The sequence below is a fragment of the Triturus cristatus genome, chromosome 3_2 (assembly GCF_964204655.1).
Source record: "Triturus cristatus chromosome 3_2, aTriCri1.1, whole genome shotgun sequence".
NCBI classification, from domain to species: domain Eukaryota; kingdom Metazoa; phylum Chordata; class Amphibia; order Caudata; family Salamandridae; genus Triturus; species Triturus cristatus.
The window spans coordinates 113,044,646-113,066,236 of NC_140584.1; the positions used below are offsets into that span (position 1 = coordinate 113,044,646).

The 21,591-nt window shown below is 47.0% G+C and overlaps 1 protein-coding gene across 3 annotated transcripts in view; it reads right to left on the bottom strand.

Annotated features, from left to right (window-relative positions):
• Positions 1-21,591, bottom strand: part of LOC146856881 (carotenoid-cleaving dioxygenase, mitochondrial-like) — a 529,204-nt gene that overhangs the window by 188,551 nt on the left and 319,062 nt on the right. For all 3 annotated transcript variants that reach the window (XM_085647341.1, XM_085647340.1, XM_085647338.1), the window contains exons 4-5: positions 18,780-18,895; positions 17,972-18,074 (exon numbers count right to left, since the gene is read on the bottom strand). In XM_085647341.1, coding sequence (XP_085503467.1) covers positions 17,972-18,074; positions 18,780-18,895 — 219 coding nt within the window. The remainder of the gene's footprint in view (positions 1-17,971; positions 18,075-18,779; positions 18,896-21,591) is intronic.

Sequence of the window (21,591 nt, forward strand, 5' to 3'; positions counted from 1 at the left end):
ACCCCTCTGACCAATCCGCGTCATCCCCATCCGATACTGAAAAAAAAAAGTTGCTAGGATCCTTATCCGGCTCAGCTTGGCCGCCATTGTCCAAAATCCTGCTGGAATAATCTCCTTGTGGGTGAGTCGCGCAAACAGGGTTGAAATCACCCTTTAGTGGTTGCATGGCCAAAGTATGCTGTTCAGCAGCTTGTGTGTCAGCCCCCCCTCTAACCATTGTTGTCTTTAATATGTTTTCTAGGGACACCGAGGACCCCTCAGCCATTATCCCGATTACCGTATTAGACAGTGAGTCTTGTGCACCCCCGTCAAAATCTGCGGTAGAGATGGGGTCCTACCATCAATGTTAGCATTTCCATTATTGTGCCCATTCTCCACCTCTGGCCCCAGCTCGATTACTTCTGTTGAGTCCTGTAGGGGAGGCTCTCCTCCGTCCTGTAGAATACTTCCAGCAACGCTTACCACGGGGTCCGGGCGAGTCTTGTTCCTGTAATTCCCATCGCAACCCGGAACTAACCCAGCAGCGGGGCCTCTCAACAGGTCTACCACTGTGGGGCCAGCCAGGCGTCCCCGCTGAGTCGCTCCGCCTCTTCCCTTCCTTTCCGGGTCCGGGTCGGCCGTCCCTTAGCGACCGCGACGCGAAGTTTGAGCCGGAGTCCGCATTGGTGCCGGCATGAGCTCCGCGGCAACGATTCCCGGCGTCGCCGGAGGTTCCAGCGCTCCGACGGCCCTTGCTTTGGCAGCACCCGCCACGGTCTTGAGACCCATCCCTGCAGTCTCGACCTTCTCTCCGACCTCAAAATCGCCCGCGGACGTCCCAGACAGGTAAGAGCTTTCTTTAGTGCTGCCTGTAGAGAACTTTAGCAGATGCCGTAAAACCGAGAGACCAATAATATTTCCCAGAATCCGCAAGTACTCATTGCCTGCTTTGGGAGGGCTAAGTGGGTCTAAATTGGCCAGTGCAGCATTCATTATCCCGATCTAGCGGAGGCAGCATTCATAATATCCTTGGCTCTCAGCGCTCAGTGTGCACCTACGGTCTCAAGCGACCGCCATCTTGCAGCAGTCTAGTTTTTCCAAGGGAGAAGCGGTGCTCTGCATACATTGTGGACAGCTCACATTGTTATCAGAAGAGCTGTGGAGGAAGCGTTCCCTGCGAAAGGCAAACATGCTACAGTAGCAGCTTTCCTCTGAAACTCGGCTCTCAACAGTGTAGGCAAGATGCATCTTCTTCTCTGAGTGCTCACAATAACCAAGATCATCTTCAGATGGAACCTTGCAGGGTAATCTGGGGCACAGGATCCTTTACCTAAAGGGCCGAGTGGTGGTCCTTAAATACTACACTTTATCAGGGATGAAAAACCTCTGACATAATTTCTGTAATGTGGTACATAGATTTAAGGGACTTAAACTTATCTTTAAGAAGATTAGGGAACGTCAATTTGAACAACACCTCTTTGGTGAATTATCTAGGGATGTTTCTGGATGGCTCTGACATCAATCAATCAAATCAATCAATTAGTGAGGGAATTGCGAAGCGCACTACTCACCCACAAGGGTCTCAAGGCGCTGGGGGGCGGAGGGAGGGTATGCAGCTCCGATCAGTCGAAGAACCAATTCTTGAGGGTCCTCCTGAAGATGTGAAGAGTGGAGGCGCGCCTGATGGATGCTGATCGGGATATTGATATGGGAACACTTGTTCTAGACTGGGTGTCGCATCAGGTGTTATATCTGAATCATTATCGGCATGACCTGACACTCTCAGTTCTCCGAATGATAAGGGCGGAGGACATTTATGTTATTATTGTTTAGAACAGAAAGAATTCGGGAGGAGTATTTGTTGTCAGAGATGAATTTGGGGTCCAGACCAGAATGGAGTCGGACCTTAGAGACTTTACATCAGTGGATCACGTCAGATCACAGTATTTGCACAGCACCGCGTTTACAGCATTTAAATATACTGTTAAAAACTCATTTTCTTTCCCTGTGTGGGGATGCCTCACCGCAAGTGTCGTAGCAAGGGTGCCAAAGGCTAGTGCCCCAGGCCAAGCAAGGAGAATGGGCCCCCCGTTTGCTGCTTCAGTAATGAAATACAGCAACAGTCAGGGGTCTGTGGGCCCCTCAGGCTTCTGGGCCCCAGTGCAACTGTACCAGTGGGAGCCAACACCTCTTCTCCTTCCCTCCCTATTCCTATTTCACACTCCTATCAAAGTATTTCAGCCTTAGACATTCACAGACATAGTAGAAGAAAGGTGCACCCTGCACTGCTACAAAGAAGGGAGAAATACCCTGCAGGAAGCAGTTTACTAACTGCCTGGATGTACCTTACTTGACCCATGTACCCTTCCATGAACACCCAGGATCCACCGTGTAGGCACTGCCAGCTCCCTCGGACCCACCCCCGGCTGCTGTAGCTCCATTCGCATACATGCCAACATTTAGAAGCAAGAAAGAGGGAAATAAGGATAAGAAAATCGGGGAATTTGCAATGATTAACATTGGAACTAAGGCAATTGTAGGTGGGAGAAAGCTAAAATAAAGTCGTTTTATTCTTTAAATATCACGAGTCTCCCATGTGAGCCTGGATCAGGACCGTTGGCATGTATACATCTGATACACTTGTGACCCTGCGTTGCGTCTCATAACTCTTCAGTAAGCACCGACATCTTATTGCAGTTGCTCCGACACACTGCATGCCTGGCTCTGCAGACTTGCAAGCCCCATTACCCCATGACCCCATAACCCCCACCTCTCTGACTCCTGTACCTAAGCTCCCTTTTTTTCTACCCAAGTGCAGACCCATTTCTTACTACCCTCTTAGGCCACATGTTGCCCCACCCTTCTGCCCTGTGCATCCACTAGTCACTGGCCTCATGTTGTTGTTGCTCCAGTATCCTAAGGACCAGACTGGGAACCCAAAGCAGCCCCCGCAAATTTTGTCAGTTAAGTCCCCTATACGTTGCGTAGCGAATGAGTGCAATGAACAAGCTGGACCACTACAAGGGGGCTTTGGAGGGGTCTCCCCCCAAGAAAATCTGGGACAAATGGCAAAAATTGTGCATTCTACAACTCATTTATTCCTTATATTTTCAATTGAATTCGTTTTTAAAGTATTGGAAATGATCACCTTACAGTGCACCAGGATGCTTCAATCACAGTAGGGGCACTTCAATGATTCCCTCACAATCTCCCTCCAACAATGCTCTTCATCAATACATAGCCCCTCTCTCACATGTATTTGATTTGTTTTATTGCACATCCCATACCAGTACAGGGTGTCGGAGCACTTTACAACACACACACATGCAGAAAGAATTAATCATTCGAGTGTAAATCAGTGTATAGAAATTCTTGCGTAAGACAAAGGGGACCACATGATGTAGGATTCGCATCATCTATGCTGGTAGGCAGTTTTTAAGAGAGCTTGGTCTGGTGAAGCATAAATTCATGATTCAAAGGGTAACTCAATGGCTGGGGTTGGCTTTACTAATAAGAATTTTTTGCTACCCAAGCAAACCATATTTAGCAACGGATCTCTGTGGCAAAAGCAGTAACCCACTGAGCTATGCACATAATATACTGTTCTGTGATCTGCATGTTACCCGTTCTTTGCAGCAGGCAAATTAACCTCCTGTGCTACCTTTGATAAACCAAATTGCCATTAGATACAACTCGGATTCTCCAGAAGGAAGATTAATCACCAGAGATAGCTTGACACTTTTATTGCTGCCTCAAAAGTGCTGGATAAACAAGGAACTCTGAAGTAGGCCTGGGCGGTAAACTCTGTTCCGATTGCGGAATTTGGGTAATATTGCGTTCCGCGGAGAACGTGGAATTGGCCAAAATTCTGCGATCCACGGCTTTGCGGAATTTTTTGCTTGTTCGCGTTCTCAAAATGCGTGTTCGTGAGATATTTCCCCTCGAGCATGCAAACAGCGATTGCGAACAGGAAAAAAGCATCGCAAACAAGCAATTCCGCGTGTTCGCGGACTTTCTGCGTGTTCGCGAATATTTTTTACCATTTCGCGGAGCTTTGCGTAGTGCGACTACACAAATTCCGCCCACCCCTAGCGGGTGCTTTTAAAATTATAACATATTTCAAAACACATTGCCTGCCCAAGCTCAGCGCTCGGTGCGATGAGGTGACACCAGTCACATTGCCCTAAAGCCGGCCCTGGGCAAGGCAGCCAGGGCCACATGATGTACTAGGCTGATAGTGTCTCTCTGTGTAGCAGGACTAAGGCCATGCAGGCCACGAGAAAGCAAGGAAGAATGGTGGGTGCATACAGTCCTCCCTCCAAGGGACAACCACATTGCAGCAAAGGTCAGAACTGGGAACCAAAAGTAGCATTGCATTTAGCTCTTTGATGGTAGTTGATGGCTTATTGTTCTAGATCATGAATGTAACTTATGAACTGTACAGTAACAAAAGGATCTCTGTGACAAAAGCAGTAACCCATTGAGCTCTGCATATAATGTACAGTTCTGTGGTCTGCACAGTACATGTTCTTTGCAGCAGTCATGTAAACCCTCTAGTGGCACATTTGACTCATCAAATATTAGTGCAGACAAAACTCTGATCTCTGGCCAGCAGGAAGATTAATCACCAGAGACATCTTGACAATGTTATTGTTACCACCAGCCAGTGGGCCACCGGCACGCGGCTCCATCAGCATAAATTTAAAACTGAAACTGGGCGAACAAGAACCCAGTGAGCACTTATCACTGGTAGGTGCCTGTCTTTGTTGGTTGTTGAGACTCGTGGGTGGTGGTGGCTAGCCCGGTATTGGCTGCTAGCCTGGGTCTCACAGGTTGTCTGCAGGAGTGCACTGACTCTGTGCGAGCACCATCATGAGGTACGAGGAGAGGCTGTATGTAACGAGGTTAGGGAGGAATAAGTGGGCAGAGAGCTTGGGGGCAGGACAAAATAATTCTAACAGGGTCCCCATTGAGTGTCGCAGCATATACTTAGGCCTTCTGGTTAAGGATGATAAAATAAACGACACACACACAGGCTGGAAAGTTGTGTGGAAAGATCGAGCGGTCTTCACCCATTTATTTTATAACCTAGGGTCACGCCTGGACCGAGGGTGGTGCATGACAGCATTCAGCGTGCCTGCCGGTAAAACGACAGGACCGCTGACCTTCCACATCTCATCCCAACTCAGTCTTTTGCTACCATTCAGGCGGCACGCAAAGTCTTTGAGCCATATGCTCGGTTGAAGGTTTGGCCTTAGGCAGTATCGTGGATGGTGATCGCGGCTGGTAGATTCTATTTGGGTTGCTGAGGGTAGAGCACTGGTAGCCTGAGTGTCTGTTAGTATCGTTGCAGGTCTGCTAGTTGGTTCTGAGTCGAGAGTTGATTCTTCACCCCCTTCCGGACAATCCCCTTACTCAGTTCCTTCCTCCTCCAATGTTTGGCATTGCGGGGCAACTCCACCTTCTTGAACCACTGGGCTAGTGTCCACTAGCAGTTCAGTGCGCTTGTACGGGTCAAAGTATACTAGCGTGGTGTTGTTGAGGAGGGCATCTTTGATGTGTTGGAATGCTGCCTCTTCTCAAGGGCTCCACTCCTATTTCGTGTCTGTCTGGGTTAGAGTCCTCAGTGGGTACGCAATGGTGGCCAAGTCAGGGATGAATCGGCCGCAGTACATGACCATCCCAAGGAAACATCACACCTCGGACACAGTCTTGGGTGGTGGTGCTTGCTTTATCGCTTGGGATTTCCGGGGATCTGCCTGTATACCATTTTGGTTAAATATGTATCCGAAGAATTCTATTTCCTGCTGGAAGAACAGGCACTTGTCACAATGTAGCATGATGCCATAGTCTTGAAGACGTTTCAAGGTGTCCCAGAGGTGCTTGTAGAGTGCTGCCGTGGTGGAGTGTATGAGGATGTCATCGCTGATGTTTAGGGTACCTGCAGTCCTGTTAGGATCTCATGCACAGAATTCTGGAATACTTCGACTGATGAGAAGATCCTGAAGTTGAGTGTCATAACCCCAGGTGTGTGCTGATGGTAGTTATATATCTGCTTTCTTCCACCATGGCTAGTTGATGGCATCTGGTGTTCAGATCCAGTTTGGAGAACCACCGAGAGCCGTTGACTTCAGCTACAATTTCATCCATGGTCGCGGTTATATGGCGCTCCCTCTGAATTGCTTTATTTGGGCGCTGCATGTCTATGCACAGTCTTATCTTCCCCGGTTGTTTCGGCTTCTCAGCTATGACCATTGGGGAGACCTAGGGGGTTGGTCCTGACACCTTTTCTATGACCCCTTGTTCTTCTAGTTTTTGTAGTTCGTGCTCCACTAGTGGTTGGAGGTGGAACGGGATCCGTCGGTGCCAAAGAGCTGTTGGCGCTATCATAGGGTCGATGTGCAGTTTAACGAGTGGGTGCTTGCTGCACCCCAGTCCTTTGTAAAGGTTGTCTGTTTGATTTGACCTCACGCTACATGCGATTTACACTAAGCCTAGGTCTTCTGCGGAGTGGCTGCTGATGAGCGTGTCTGCTTCTAGGTTGATGACGTGGATCGTTGTCAGGATTTGGTTGCCTTCTGATTTAATGGGTACTGTCATCCATCTGCGGAGGGGCAAGGGCGACTTGCTACCACATGCATATATCTTGGTGTTTGACTGCACTAGCTGCGGCCTGGGCCATAGGGGATTATACTGCTGTAGTCCCATGACGTTCACAGAAGCCCCTGTATCGATAACAGCTTTCACTTCAGACCCTTCTATGCTGATTGTGCATGTGGGTTGTGGTCTGCGACGCCTCTTCAGCTCTTTTGTGAACAAGATGAGGAATGTTTCCTCTTCTTCATCCTCTTCTGGCTAAGAATCTTCCACTCGATAGGTCGGCTGAGAGCCACTCTTTGAGTCGCTAGTGTGTGTGAGGGTGGCTCTCGACAGCTGGTGTACCATTTTCTCAGTGGCTTGCTATCTCAGGGGTCTCTGCCTTGGGCCTTCTTTCGGCATACTGAGGTGAAGGGGTTGGGAATTCCACAGTGGGAGCATGTTCAGCCTTGGGCAGGACCATTTCCTCTTTCCTTTGTCCTCACTGCATCTGCTTGCTCCATCCTGATGACGATGGTCTTGTCCGATGTCCACATTAGTGCTAGGTGTGAGAAAGTGCCATCTTTCTTGCATGGTATGCCCCCACTTTTTGCTGAATTGCTGAAAGTACTTTGACTGTGTGTGCCCTGGACTCCTGCCAATCAAGTGCCCAGGGCCTATGCTCCTTCCCTAAAACCTAAAACCTAAATTGGCAAACCCTGGCCACATGTCAGCCCCTGGTAAATGGTACCCTAGTTACCCAGGGCCTTGTGACCAGGGAAGGGCTCTAAGGGCTGCAGCACTTATTGTGCCACCCTTAGAGGCCCTGTACCCTAACACAAACACACTGCCCTTGCAGGCTGAGTGTCTGGGTACAAGACAAAACAGAGTCGACATGGCACACATCCCTCTGTGCCATGCCCACAACCTACACTGCCCTGGCATACATTAGCCACCCCTCTAGCTGGGTGTCCTATGCCAGTGGTGTGGGCACAGGAGCATGAGCCCTGTGCCCCTACAGTACCCAGGTCCATTCCAGGGCACTGTAAGTGCAGTGCTGCCATTTAAGAGTATATGGTGCTGGGAGCTCGTCAAACACAAACTCCACAGCACCATGATGGCAACACTGAAGACTGAGAAGTTTGGTATCAAACTTCTCAGCACATTAAACCCGCACTGATGCCAGTGTGGGATTTAATGTACAATGCACGACAGAGGGCATCTTAGAGATGCCCCCTGAACCTAACCTACAATCCACGTCTTTTCTGAGGGGCTGCCTAGGCTGCCACACAGCAGACATGTTGCTGGACCCCTGGGTAGAGAGCCATCCGCTCTCCTGGGCCTGCAACAATGCACATCCTGGGCGAGGTGCTAGGTCTCCTCCCCCAGGATGGACAGGTGAAGCTTCAAAGGCATGCCGCCTTTGTGAGCTTCTCCAGGCCACTTGATGTACTCAGCAACTGGCCCCTACCGGTTCTAAACCCCCACTCTGGCGGGAAGACTGTCCGGAAACTTCAAGTAAGGACAGGGGATGTGCCAGCCCTGCCAACCCCACCCCTCAGGTGGGGGAGGCGAGGTGAAGCACATCTCCGGGCCCTCGCCATCTTGAAGATGAGGAGCCCTACCCAATCAGGACTAGGTCACTGCACCCCTCCCACAGGAGAGTGGCAGGATAGGGGGTGTACCCACCCCAGGACAGGGACCCAGTGGTCCCTGCCCTTACCTACCTGTAACGCCCCTAAATGTAGTATTTAGGGGCACCCTGAACCTTCCTTCCTCAGATTCCAGGTGCTAAAACAGCAAAGAAGATCAAGAAGAAAGAAGACCTGCCGTGCAGCTGCTAAGAAGAGGAAGACACCAACTGCTTTGGCCCCAGCCCTACCGGCCTATCGACCCTTGAACCTGCTCATGCTAAATCCCGGCACCTCCTGTGGCCAGCAACCTCACAAACCCCGAAGGACTTGGCTACCTTGTGACTCTGAGCACCTGGGACTCCAACGAAAAGTGGCTCTGCTCAAAGCAAATATCTAACCCCTGGCACCAGCCCTGAACCGCAAACCCTGCACACTCTGCTCCCACCAAGCCTGGCCTGTGCTGGAGTGGACAAAGACCACGAGGACGTGCCCCTGGCGACTGTGACCCTGAATCCGGCACCCAAGGACCCACCTCGACGCTCCTGATGACGCCTGCAGCCTCAGAACCAGGGAACCCCCCTACTGTGATCAACAGAGGGTAAGATTTCCCGACACCAAAAGGCGCCCCCTGTGCCCGAATCCTGGGTACCTACCTGTTCTCCAACTACCCAACTTACCTCTCGAAGTGTTGGGCACACCTGAAGAATCTTCATCCCCGAGCTTGCAGCCTTTGTTCGTCCTTGAAAACTTTTCCATTGCAATACATTGAGCGCCCGAATGCTCAAAAGCACCCTGCACCCAGCCGCCCGAGTGGCCCTGGCAGTGCAACTTCTACTCCTACCTACTTCCCCATTTGCCCTGAGCAAGTGACCAGGAGCCCAGCTCCCACTGCCGCGTGGCCTGCTAGTCAGCAGCCACCAACCAAGGGCCCCCTGCCTCCCACAGGATAACATTGGGCATAACTCACCCTGCACCCGGCTGCCCCTGTGCCGCTGAGGGTGTAACAACTGTACTTACCTAACCCTGGGAGACCCCTGAGTCTATGCCCAGAACCTTAACTCTGCCAGTCGAGTACTTACCCAAAAGCCGATAACTCACTTTTCTTCCATATTTCTTTTAAGTGTGGAGTTTCTAAACTTTAAAATATTCACCTAAAATCAACTGAGTAACGAAAACGGAAATACTCACCTGCTATTAGGAGAGATCCCAGTGCTGGATCTTGGTGCCCAGCACTGACCCTGAAAAGTACTTACGACCGTACTTACCACTAACTCAATTTTCTCCCATAGGAAACCATTGACTGTTTTTCTGTGAAATGTCTTCTAAGTTTCGATTTTTGCAAACTACAAATATTCTTTAAAAATCGTACCACCTGTGAAAACGTAATTACTTACCTGTTTTAGATAGATGTCCCAGTACTGAGCCTAGGAGCCCAGTACTGGATTACAAAAGTAACGAGAACATACTTTACCCGTAACTCGAATTTTCTTCCATAGGAAACCATTGACTGTTTTTCTGTGAAATTTGCTTAAATATCGCCTGTATAACTTAAACGCAGTTTCTCAACTGCTTACAGGTGGTACACTAGTGCTGGATCCAGGATCCAACACGGACCTAGAAAAAGAAACCATAACCCCACTTACCTGTTAAGTGAATTTCCTTCCATAGGATACCATTGGTAATTTGATCAGAAAACGTTTTTAAGTGTCAACTTTTAGCCCCTTCGGTGCTCATGACGGAACGGTTCCGTCATGAGCCACGGTTGAGCTGTGCTCATGACGGAACCGTTCCGTCATGACCACGCCCGCGCAAGATTCCGTCAGCACAGCGGCGGAATCTGCGCAGCATGGAAGGGGTTAAAATAGCAAAATATTGCTTACAAATCACAACAGTAACTAAAACATATTTACTCACTTGTTTCCAAGAACTGTCCCAGGACTGAATCTAGGATCCAGTCCTGGAGTTAGAATAGTAATCCTGAAAGTAATCAATTGCATATAACTTAAGATTCCCATTGAGCTCAATGTATTATTGTGTTTGAAATTGTGTTGCCTATTGCAACAAACTGTAACTATTGTATTTCAAGTCAATTGACTCTTGCAAAGTATTTAACTAAAGCATCTCCTTCTGAGAAAGTATATTTTGATACCTATTGTTGGTTCTAAAACAAAACAACCATATATTTTTATATACAAACCATTGGCCTAGAGTTCAGTTCTTGAGTGTGTGAGACCATTTTCTGACTGAGTGTGTACAACAAATGCTTTACACTGTCCTCTGATACTGCCTTACTGCTCGACCAAGCTACCACTTTAGAAAGTAAGGTTATATCTAACTTTAGCCTCTGCCAAACCTCTGGGGACTGTGGACTCTGTAGACACTGTACCTATTTGGGAACAGTATATACAGAGCCACTTTCCTACATTGCTAGGTCCATCTCATCGGCTCTTGCGACGGATAGGCCATGTCACCTTGCGAGGATCAAGATGTTGTCTAGGCTTATATTAGGTTGCCTTAGGATTGGGCCGCCCAACGTCTTGTTGCAGCACCCCTGGATTAGCCGGGCACAGATCTCTTTGGGTTGTTCATCGGCTGTGCAGGTGTTCGCTAACTACCAAAGCCTGGCATAGAAGGTGTCGATTGATTTCCCTTCTCATTGCCTAGCGCAGTTTAGACCTCTCAAAATCCAGGATAAGTTGCAGATCCAAGTGAGCGTTGAGTGCTCTTACAGCGGCGGCGTAGTCGATGGGAGGGCCTATGTTCGGTAGGTGTTTGAACAAGAGGTATATTTCCTCTCTCACGTAGTGTAGGAGCAGTGACCGTTTAACTGCACCATCCGTTTCCCATATGGCCACAAAGTAGTTATCCGGACGCCCTACCCATGTCTTTCATCTGGGGGAGGCAGCTGCGGGATAGGCCAGTTCACTGAATGGGGGTAGTACCCCTGTGATGGCATGTTCCGTGACGACGTGACCAGGATGTTGTGCAGCATTTAGTTCATCCCCCATTCTGAATGTTTGGTGTGAGACTTTTCTCTATCAGCTGGGGATTCGTGTTGTCTTTGCTTTATTTGTTATTTTTTGTTTTTTTCAGTTTGCCCTGTATGCTTATGCCCTTTTGTGTGCTGTTTACCTGTTATGCAGGCCTTTCCAAATCTCTGTATCTGTTTGCTCTGAGTGGTTATGCCTGGAAAATGTATTGTCTTTGCCAATGCTTGTTGGTGGCTCTGTGGGGAGGCACACAATGGTGAGGGGCCATGCTCCTCTCGTAGCTCCTTGGGCGCTGATGCACGTGCATGCCTGCAGGCTCTTGGCAGGGAGAGACGCTTACTTGCACTCAACGTCTAGCGTTATATATTTAAATCTTTTTTATTTTCTCACTCGCTCCCTGTACCTTGCTGCTGCTGGTCGCGAGGCATCTCTGTATTCAGGGCAGGCAGGGACAGCTTGCTGAGTTGTTGCGAGCAGGGGCGTGGTCGGAGTCGTGCTGCAGGCTTGCAGGACCGCTCGGCTCCGAACACGTTGATCACCGCGGGGAGCGGACGCCGCTTTGATGCGGTGGTGGATCAACTCTTTTGTGCAGGCGGGATTGCCTCCACCCTCGACGCCAGGGTTGTGACCTGTGCCGGAAGGTGAGTGTTGAGGTGCGTACTTAGGCCCTGGTTGAGGGTTCATAAAATGAAAGACACACACACAGGTTGGCAGGTGGGGTAGAAAGACCTCGAGCGGTCTTCACCCATTTATTTTATAACCTTGGGCCACGCCTGACCCGAGTGCAATGCATGGCAGCATTCGGCATGCCTGTCGGTAGAACTACAGGACAGCTGATCTTCCACAATTAGTAGCGCTTTTGAGCACTACTACAGATTGACCACCCTGTGAGCAGGAGATGTTCACCCATCCCTTTTCATTTTGCATCTTTTTTTTCAACAAAAACTAAACAGTTGAGTGCATCAGTGGAGAAGTGTGGCTCACTGGTTAGAGCAGGCATACCCTGAAGTAGAGGTCAGACCCGGGACCAGGGTTCAATTCCCGACGCGGCAGGGTCTGACCCCAAGTGTCCACGGACTCGATCACTTCGGTGCCTACTCGAATCATGGGTTCACACTCTGCAACTCTGGGCAATAGCTTGCTTAATCTCCACTACGGCCCTCCCCCGCGGCGGGATGCCTGGCTTTCACCTTGGGGATGCCCAGTACGGGTTATATCACAGGGAAAAACCAGGACGGGTTCCCAATGCAAGTGCCGAGATGCTCAAGGGTAAGTCGAGCGCTATATAAGAACATACATACATCTGTGAAGCCTGGCTGGTCCCAGGATGCTGAAAACGAACGTTAGTGCTGAGTGGATTATGCTGGCCTGCTGAATATTTTCGCTGGGGGCCGATATTGCTGCACTGCTGCAAAACCAGCCCTCAGTAACAACCCATAACCTAAATCTTCTGGGGAAAGGCCTGATGCCCAGTTTGGCCAGCCTGGTCTTGAGTACACTGCACACCCCTTTTTTGTTGCAATTTTATATACAGTGAACTCGACCCAACGGTATTGGAGCACCTTACATAACACCAGTTTCAATACGCAAGGACACATTCATTATAATTTTTTAATGCACTTAAAGATTCAGTCATTTGCCCAGAATCACAGGATGTTTAGCCGAAACCAAGACCCAAACCTGGTTAGCCAAAGTCGGCTGCTCGGGCCATTATGGCACATCCTCTTCCCTCCTAAACTCCTCCAGGACCAGGGACACCAAGAGTAGCCCTCCCGTATGGGGTCCAGAGACATGATGGTGGTGGGGGTGAAAGGTCCCTTCTGGGTAGGATCCGCAGCACCAGGCCCGAGGATATTCTTGTAACCTGTAGTTAAAAAACCTATTGTCCAGAATCTTTTTAAAAACCCTTATTAAAAGTGCAAGCCCCATGCATGCTTCTTAATAGCACTCAGGAGCCACAACGCATTCCAACAGCACTCGCCCAAGGACTCTCTCACCAGGACTCTTAATCCTGTCCCATGGGCAGCAGCCTCTATGTGTCCGTAGGAGTCTGGCGTGCTCTCCACTCTTGGGTCGTCCAAAAGGAGATCCTTCTTTGCCCTGTCACTCTTATGCCAGGCACCAGGAATTCAAAACTGTACACTGAAATCGTGGCTCATGGAGCAGACAACACTTGAGGATTAAACAACCAGGAATGCCCACAAAGATTCCTACAGACCAAGGACATATTCTACCACCTGCTTTGTCTGGGAAGGCTCCCCATCACCCTCATCCTCAAAAAGTGACAGCCATTTTAATCAAGGTGCAGCTGGTTTGCTTGCTACTATACCAGTCAGATGGTTTACTCTGGAGAGTCATACGTCACACGAGATGCTAATAGAACATCACAACTACCATCAGCAAAGACCTACTGAAGGTCACACATGCAGGCAAATCACAAGTCAAGGCATTGTCACCATTCCCTGATTACCACTAACAGCACAAAAGGACTTCCCGGTCACTATTGGGGCTCGTGATTGCCCACACCTCACAATGACAAAGACCAACCAATATACCTTTATCTTCTACAAACACCAAAAATTAAACAGCTTCAACATCCAGTTGGTACATGGCACACAACTACTCTTTGCTGCATATTTCAAATAGTTCCCTGCTACCCGGCTTGCTATAGCTATCTGAATGCTATTTGAATCGCTACACATTTGCAATTTAACAGGACCTTTGCCTCTCCTTCAATGATACTGCAATGCATTTTAAGATTAATGCTTTAGGCGAAGTTTCTGTTTTAACATTTTAAGTACTTGTGAGTCAGTTTTAGAATTGTATTTTTTACTTTTGATATGATTATCCTTTATACACTTTATATCCTATCCCGCTGTAGTGAAACAAAGTTCCTTTCCTGATTGATTGACAACCAGGTTGGCAGGAGTGCATGGCGGACCCATAGTTGAGGTTTCTGCCCTCCTCCCTTTCCTCTTGCTCCCAACTTTAATACGTAACATCGTCATTTGAATGTCAAAGATGGGGGTATTTCAAGGTATGACAGTGCTCTAAATGAACAGTTTTTATGATGTATTGTAAAAAACCAGTTTGATAATAATTGCATTTTTATGTACTTTTTATTGTACTTTTATGGTCTATTTATTTAGATCGTATAAAGTTGATTCTGATTGACTAGAACAGTGACACAGTGACATTCAACCAACACCCATTAATGCTTGCCCAAATGCTCTACACTGCAATCCACCACAGTTAACAGCAGACGCCCCTTTGCAGACAAAACAAATTTAACAGGGAACATAAATCAAGTTCTAGCACAATACACCACTGAGTGGTTCATTGGGAACTTCAAACAGTAATTCCTATGCTACTGGTCTGCCTCATGCTATATAACATGGTTACCAACAAACAACTACCAATGCATGATGGTCATGTGCAGTTCTTTTAAGGAGAAATGCCACAACTACTGTGGCATGGTTAGGAAACAGGAAAAACAGCAACATACTGGAGAGGCTGCCATGCTGAAGAGGTTGGGGCAAGTCACGGGTGTTTTGTGACATATGCACAAGCAATAACCATACATGCTCATATGTCTTACGGGACAACAGGGAATATGGGAACTTCCTGGTTACTGCAATCAGATATACAACAAAATTGACATCTCCTCACACAAACTTTAGATTACACAGCTTTCTCACTAAACTCACTCACACATAGCAACATCCTGACATAGAATGACCGAAAGTATTAGGGTACATGCAGGGGACAAAGTACCAATTACACCCAAAGAAACGGGCTGTCAAAAGTGCTGATGATGCAGGAGGTGCTCTATGACCTGCAAACTTACTTTATGTATATTACCGGAGTGGTTCTCTTAAACAGACTCAAAGGGGTCAAGACAGATGCACGAACAGACTGGCCATGAGTTGAGACCTCCTCATCACTTTCCTGGAAATATGCATCACTGTAAATGGACCTCCACCTCACATGACCTGCCTTCCTTAGGGTGCAGAAGCATCACATCACACACTTTCCACAATACCACAAGACTTTTCAGGTTACAAGAAGAATACAGTGTCCCTCACCCACAAATGGACCCTCACGTCTTGAGTGCCTTGCTGATTTCCCTTTCTATGGTGTACATAGACTTATGTAATGCTTCACACTCATGTTGCTGTTTGGTCAAATGCCTACTTATCTGATTCATCATTTAGGACATGGTGCTGGTGTGCAGTCTTACTGAGCACCGTAACTGTGACATTATAGTTGGCCTCTGTCTGACTCCCCCTCACAGTTGCTCTCTTTTGTATTTTCCAGACATCTTTGCCAGTTTCCTTATCTACAGCCTGCTTGACTGTGGAAGTCACCCTTGCACCATGTGCACTATCAATCAATCAATCAATCAATCAATCAATCAATCAATCAATCAATCAATCAATCAATCAATCAATCAATCGATCAATCAGGGGTTTGTATAGCGTGGCTACTCACCTGTTAGGGTCTCAAGGCGCTGGTACAATAATCCTTACAGACTCATCTTTGGCTTGTGCTCTTTTCATCCTCAGCCCATTTTAGAAACTAGATGGCATGACAATGTGCATCTTATCTGATTTGTCCAACTCCATGAAATCCTGATCACCCCAACTACATACTCACTCCCAAATTCCTAATTTTGTGATGACTGAATTATCTTCATCACAGTTATCAGCAATGGCAGCCGGCATGGCTCGCGGGTGGGGGCGGTCGCAGGGCGGCTCAGGGGTTGCGGGGGTGGATTGTGCGCTTTACGATTGCAGGAGGGAGTGAGCATAATTAAAAAGAAAAAATTAAAATAATAACTTACCTTGACAGCCCGGCTCCCTTCCCTAAGCCAATCACAATGCTGCAATGCAGCGTTGTGATTGGTCTGAGAACCGTGACCCAGCGCTCAGCCCGTGACTGGAGGGGTGGGCATGTTCTCTATGCAGGTTGTAATGCAGCCTGCATGAAGAATGGGGAAAGTGCGCATGACTGGTTTGGGTGGCCTGAGAGGGCCTACAAAACAGTAATTGCGCACTTAGGAGTGGGCAATCCACTCCTCCCCTGTCCTGCTCCGAGAGCAGAGCAGTCCCTCCCTCCCACAAAGCAGCACAAACATAAAATGATAATAACTGAAAGTTATTATTATTTTATGTTTTTGCTTCTCGCACTGCTTGAAAGCAGTGGGGCGACTCTCCTCCGCCATAGTGGAGGACCTGCCACTGGTTATCAGGCAACTAAATTATGCAAGCCCTGGTAGCAAACCTTTTAACAAGACTCCATTCTTGAATCAAGTCAAGAGATTTGTGATGAACAGAGCATGTTGTGCACATGAACATTGAAGTGAGTACATTTTTAACATTTATTCTTCGAGTCAGGGGACTCTGCTTACGTGAATGCCATTTGTGTGAGACTGTAGAAATGTTCATGAGCTTTGGCCAGCTCCTGGAATTGGAAAAAATGTATTCAGGGAACCCATAAATTCGGGGTCAACGTGTGGCAAATGAAAGAGGATGGAGAAATGGACAACAAGGACATATGTGACATTGAATCTGTTCTAGATTACTTAATATGTAACATATTGAATACATTTAAAACTATTTTACATGTTTAAAGCATCTGCTGCAGAGATCATTGTGTGCCCAGTCAATTTGAGGGGATTATATTACTGGTAAAACAACTCCAGTGGTTAACACAGTTCTGTGAGAGTTCTGTGTTTTGTCCAGTCACAGTTTTGACTCATAAAGTAACAAATAGGGTTAATGTGCCTGCACATCGTGTAACATGCAGATTTACAGATTACAGTATTTTACGTAGAAAGGTAAGTGGGCAACTGCCTTTGACGCTGAGATAATTTTGTCACTTTCAGTTCATAAGCTGCAAACCTTCTAATATAGCAAAATGATCTATTTACTGGCATCAAGGAGCTGCATGCAAACTGTAAGTAATGGGGCTAGAAACTTAAAGTTTGTTTGTCTCAATCTGTTGTTATTCTAAGATTTAAAAGAAGGGTTCCTTTGGGAAGAAATAAACTCTAGTTAGTACAGACAAACACAATCACTGACTTTGTGTTCCTCCCGACCATTCACTTTTAACATATAATATCTACAAGAATGAATGATATGTGATTCCTACACCTTATAACCCTCATTCTCTTATTTAACATTTCCTGTACATTGATTTACACACTTGTATGATATATTGTTCCTCTGTGTGTGATGTAAAGCACTCTGACACCCTACACTGGGATGAGTAGCGTTTTAAAAGCAGTAAATAAAAAAATGAGTAGGTGCCATTTAGATGAATATTTGTGTACTTGCGCATACAGACAGATACATCTTGTATTCTTATCGTGCAAGTAGATCTCTTACATAGGCAGTTGAAAAAAGGTTTAAAACTTGCCTCCAATAGTTTCTCTCAAGTAATTGTGACGAGGTAACAAGCTGTGCGCCTTTGGTTCCTTCCATTGCATTGGCATCTAGGTGTTAGGCTCCAGATGGCTCCCAGTCAGGATGATACGAGCAAAAGGATGTCTTATGGGGCCTAGCTGAAATCTAAAATCTGAAAGCCATCTTGATGCCTGCACACTGCTGCTCAGAGCGTAATGCAGACAATGTGCGAGCGCTGCTGAATGTTTCAAGGTGTCACACAAATGACAACAGTAAAAATTCGCCCTGTTTCCCTTTGTTGGCCAGGTCCCGGAAATAGCTGACGGAACCAGGATCCGGTGCGATCCCCCTACTTTCCAGCACCTTGTACAACACAAAGGCCTACCGTGCTTTCCATACGAGTTGCCCATATTGAATACAGTCCCATCTGGATCATAATGTGGATGTGCTGTAGCCCCGTTCACAGCAATAAATTGGCTCCAGTCCACCTGCAAGTAAATATATATTATGGTAAAAAAAAAGTTTAACCTGATATGACAATTGGGTGAATTTTCTAACATGGCATCTGTTTACTTTCTTCACATATTCAATTAAAGAAAATGATTACTCACCTGAAGAGTTTTTTACATGTGGCTAAAGCACTGTCAGAGCTTCAATTAACCTATTTCCAGAGGTAGTAATAACATTCTATGCCTAACATTTTGGATGTCATTTCATATTTCTGGAAGTTGAGATACATTCCTTTGAAAGAGTCACAATCTGGACACAGCAAGTTGAACGAGGGACTCCAGGGAGACATGGAAAAGAATTGGACACACGCCTCTAAATAAGAACACCATAATTTAGGTACATTGCAGTCTAGAGTGGTCATTCACTTTCTGGGCAGCATCATTCTTTTTTTGTTTTTTTATGGGTGTAAAAATGACCAAAAAGGGCATATTCAACTATTAAGGTTCAAATCAAGAATGATCAGATTGTTCCTTTTATAGATGTGACTATACTTAAATAAAATTACCTATTACTGGCACTGACACTTGAAGAACATTATTTCCAATGTGTGGTTCTCAGTACCTCTCTTTTCTGCACTATCAGCAGAGATAAAACAGAAATTCTGTTGTGAGGCAACAGTATAACCAAATTAACATCACAGTAAATTTTTAATTTAGTAATTACAAGAAGCAAATATTTAATACCTTATCCTTGGTTTCCAGTGTCTTAGGATCCACTCTAAACATAAAGTTGGTCTCAGTGCTAACATAGTAGTCGCCTTTGTAAGATGTGTAATTTACATTGGCATTGTCTGTGGATTCTGAAATAAATGAAAATCATATTTACAGTTCAGCATTGTGGAGGAAAAAGACTAGTCAATGAATACCAAAAGAACAAAATTGCTGTAATCCTAGCTAATCAATTAACTAGCTAAATCTACTGTATAAATCAATTTCAGTTTTCTGAAACTTTTCATTGTTAGAACATTTTTTCAATTACAAGTTCTATGTTTTCTTGAGTAGGCATTTGTAGTCAAATATTCCTAAGCGATCATTTTATTGGAATACTTTAAATTCAATGATAGACTTAAGCACAATATTGATATTTCCATTAAAAGTTAATAATACAAGGAACTTTTATTTTCACTTGAAAAAAACACAATTCCCAAGGAAATGAACAGACTTCAACAATGTTCAAGAAACCTGTGTTCATTTCAGCATGTACGATGGTAGGGATTGGCAAAATATACATTTGGCCATAAAGAGGAGCAAAATTCAAATGAGAGAGATTAGATTAATTGCATAAATAATTCAAAGCATTATACACATTTTTTTAATGTGACAGTTGGTTTACTGAACCTAGCAGTTGTACAACAATTAAATGGCATAGTAAATCAGGTAAGCAGATTTAGCCTAAAACTCATTTGCAGTCAAGCTTTTGATACACAAATTGATCACAAAGCAACATCATTAATAAGAAGTCACAGCTGATTTTTTCAAATCTCTAAACAATAACAGATACACAGTCACTTGTCTATAGCTGTATCTTAATATACATTAGGTTTAGCTCTTTGAGCCTTTTACCGGCTGCTAAAAAGTAGCTTACACTCTGGAAAAACATTTGGGATATCACAGTTGCAACACTGCCCAATTTCTTTTGGCAGGTTTGAATAAAAGCTTTTAAAAATAAGGGCCCAAGCCAAAACTGACATTCACTTTCAATTTCTTTACAAAGAAGGGGCAGTTTCAGTGATAGGTCATCTGCATTTATATTGTTCTTCTTTAAAAGTAAAGTTAATTCTCCTAAATACTAGGATTGTAATCTGGAGAAATCTTAGGCATGTTATTTTATGACTCATGGCGCAGCCTATTACTTCTCCAAATAACACTTGCTGCACTATAATGTAACAAGAGGAAATATTATAAAGGAACAATTTATTTTTTGCATAGTCATCATACAAGATTTCTGACTTTATTATCAGTTGATCAGAAATGAATGTCTTAAATTGTATCAAAGATTATTATTTAGGCAAAGATTAAAAAGTTCGAGCTAGGGGTCGTGGCCAGGACGCAAATGGAGTGAGACATCTATCGCTGTGTCTCCGCACCACCGCAGCCTGTTAAAGCTTACAGATCCAGCCACCGGACACGCCGACCACCACTGAATGTCTAGCCCGTCACCGGATTAGCGGAGGGTGCTCTTACCTCCTTGGTGGATGCTCTGCGACCATTGCAGGAGCTGTGGACTGGTGCCTAGGGAAGCTGCTGCCAGGTGCTCCGCTGGCATCTTGTTCTGGGAGCGGCGGTGAAGTCTCTCTCCCCCGCCTTTGATCATGGGCCTACCTGCTTGTTGCTTTGCCTGGAGGGATTTCTGTGGGTGTTCGGAGCTCCGGAGCGATCCCGAGCCTCTGGACACTGGTTTCGGAGCCCAGCACTCCTGCGGAGGCGAGAGTAGGGAGAGCAGTCAGAGCCAACTGTGGAACTGCCCTTGGGGGGCAGGACTCTGTGACTGGGTGCACCGCCTCCTGGAGGTTGCGATTCAGCCCCCCGGGACGACATACATAAGTGATCTCTCTCTACGGAGACCTACTCCGCCTTGGGCGTATCGGAGGGATCGCGGCCTGCTGCCAAGGGGGATCACAGCTCAGCACGTCGCTGCCCTGTGGTCATCGGGGCGTAGGACTCAGCTCCCCGGCTTTGTTGGTGGCCACCCTGCTTCAGCCATGTACCCCAGGGAGCCCACGGGGGTCTGCACAGCGAGACGATCTTTGCCCCTCAGGCCCTAATTCCTGGGCTCTTCACTCTTGCAACAGAGCTTGTTGCCGGGAACATCTGGGCCTCTCACTGCCCCAAGTGTAGGAGCCTAGAAGGGCGCGATGTGCACGCTGCACAGTGCATAGTGCAGTGGCCCCACTGATGGTCCTCTGCACCCTCGAAGACGCCCAAGTGCTGGCGATGTGCTTTCTGCCCCCTGCTGCTACAGAGCAGAGTAACTGAAAGGTCTGGAGGGAGTCCTATTGGCAGATTAACCGTGAGGCTCCCTGGTGGGCCTGGTGATACTTGAAGCTCTGGCTTACCTGCTACTGGCTGGTGGGGGCTCCCCCATGCTCATATATTGGGGGGGGGGGCGGTATTGGACAGTCCTGGAGAGGTCCCCAACCCCAGTGGAGATTCATTCATAACGATGAATCTGTGGTTCTTCTCTTCTGAGCCCTAGGTGGAGCGGGCTGATGGGATTTGGGCACTGGGGCCCCCCTACACCCCCGGTCTTCTGCTGCTTGTCTGCTGGGGCCCTGCTGCTGATCCTTCTTTTAGCCTAGGACGCCATCCGCACTAACCTACCCCTGCCTCACCTGCTGGACTGAGACTACCCTGGAGCTCTTACTTGAGCCAGGAGTGAGATATTACACCCTGTTGGTGGCTTCGGCAGCCTGTACCTGCTGACTGAGGGGATTGCGAGGTGTCCTGGATTTGGGGTCCTGCCCTGAAGACACACTTACACTCCTCCCCCACCGCT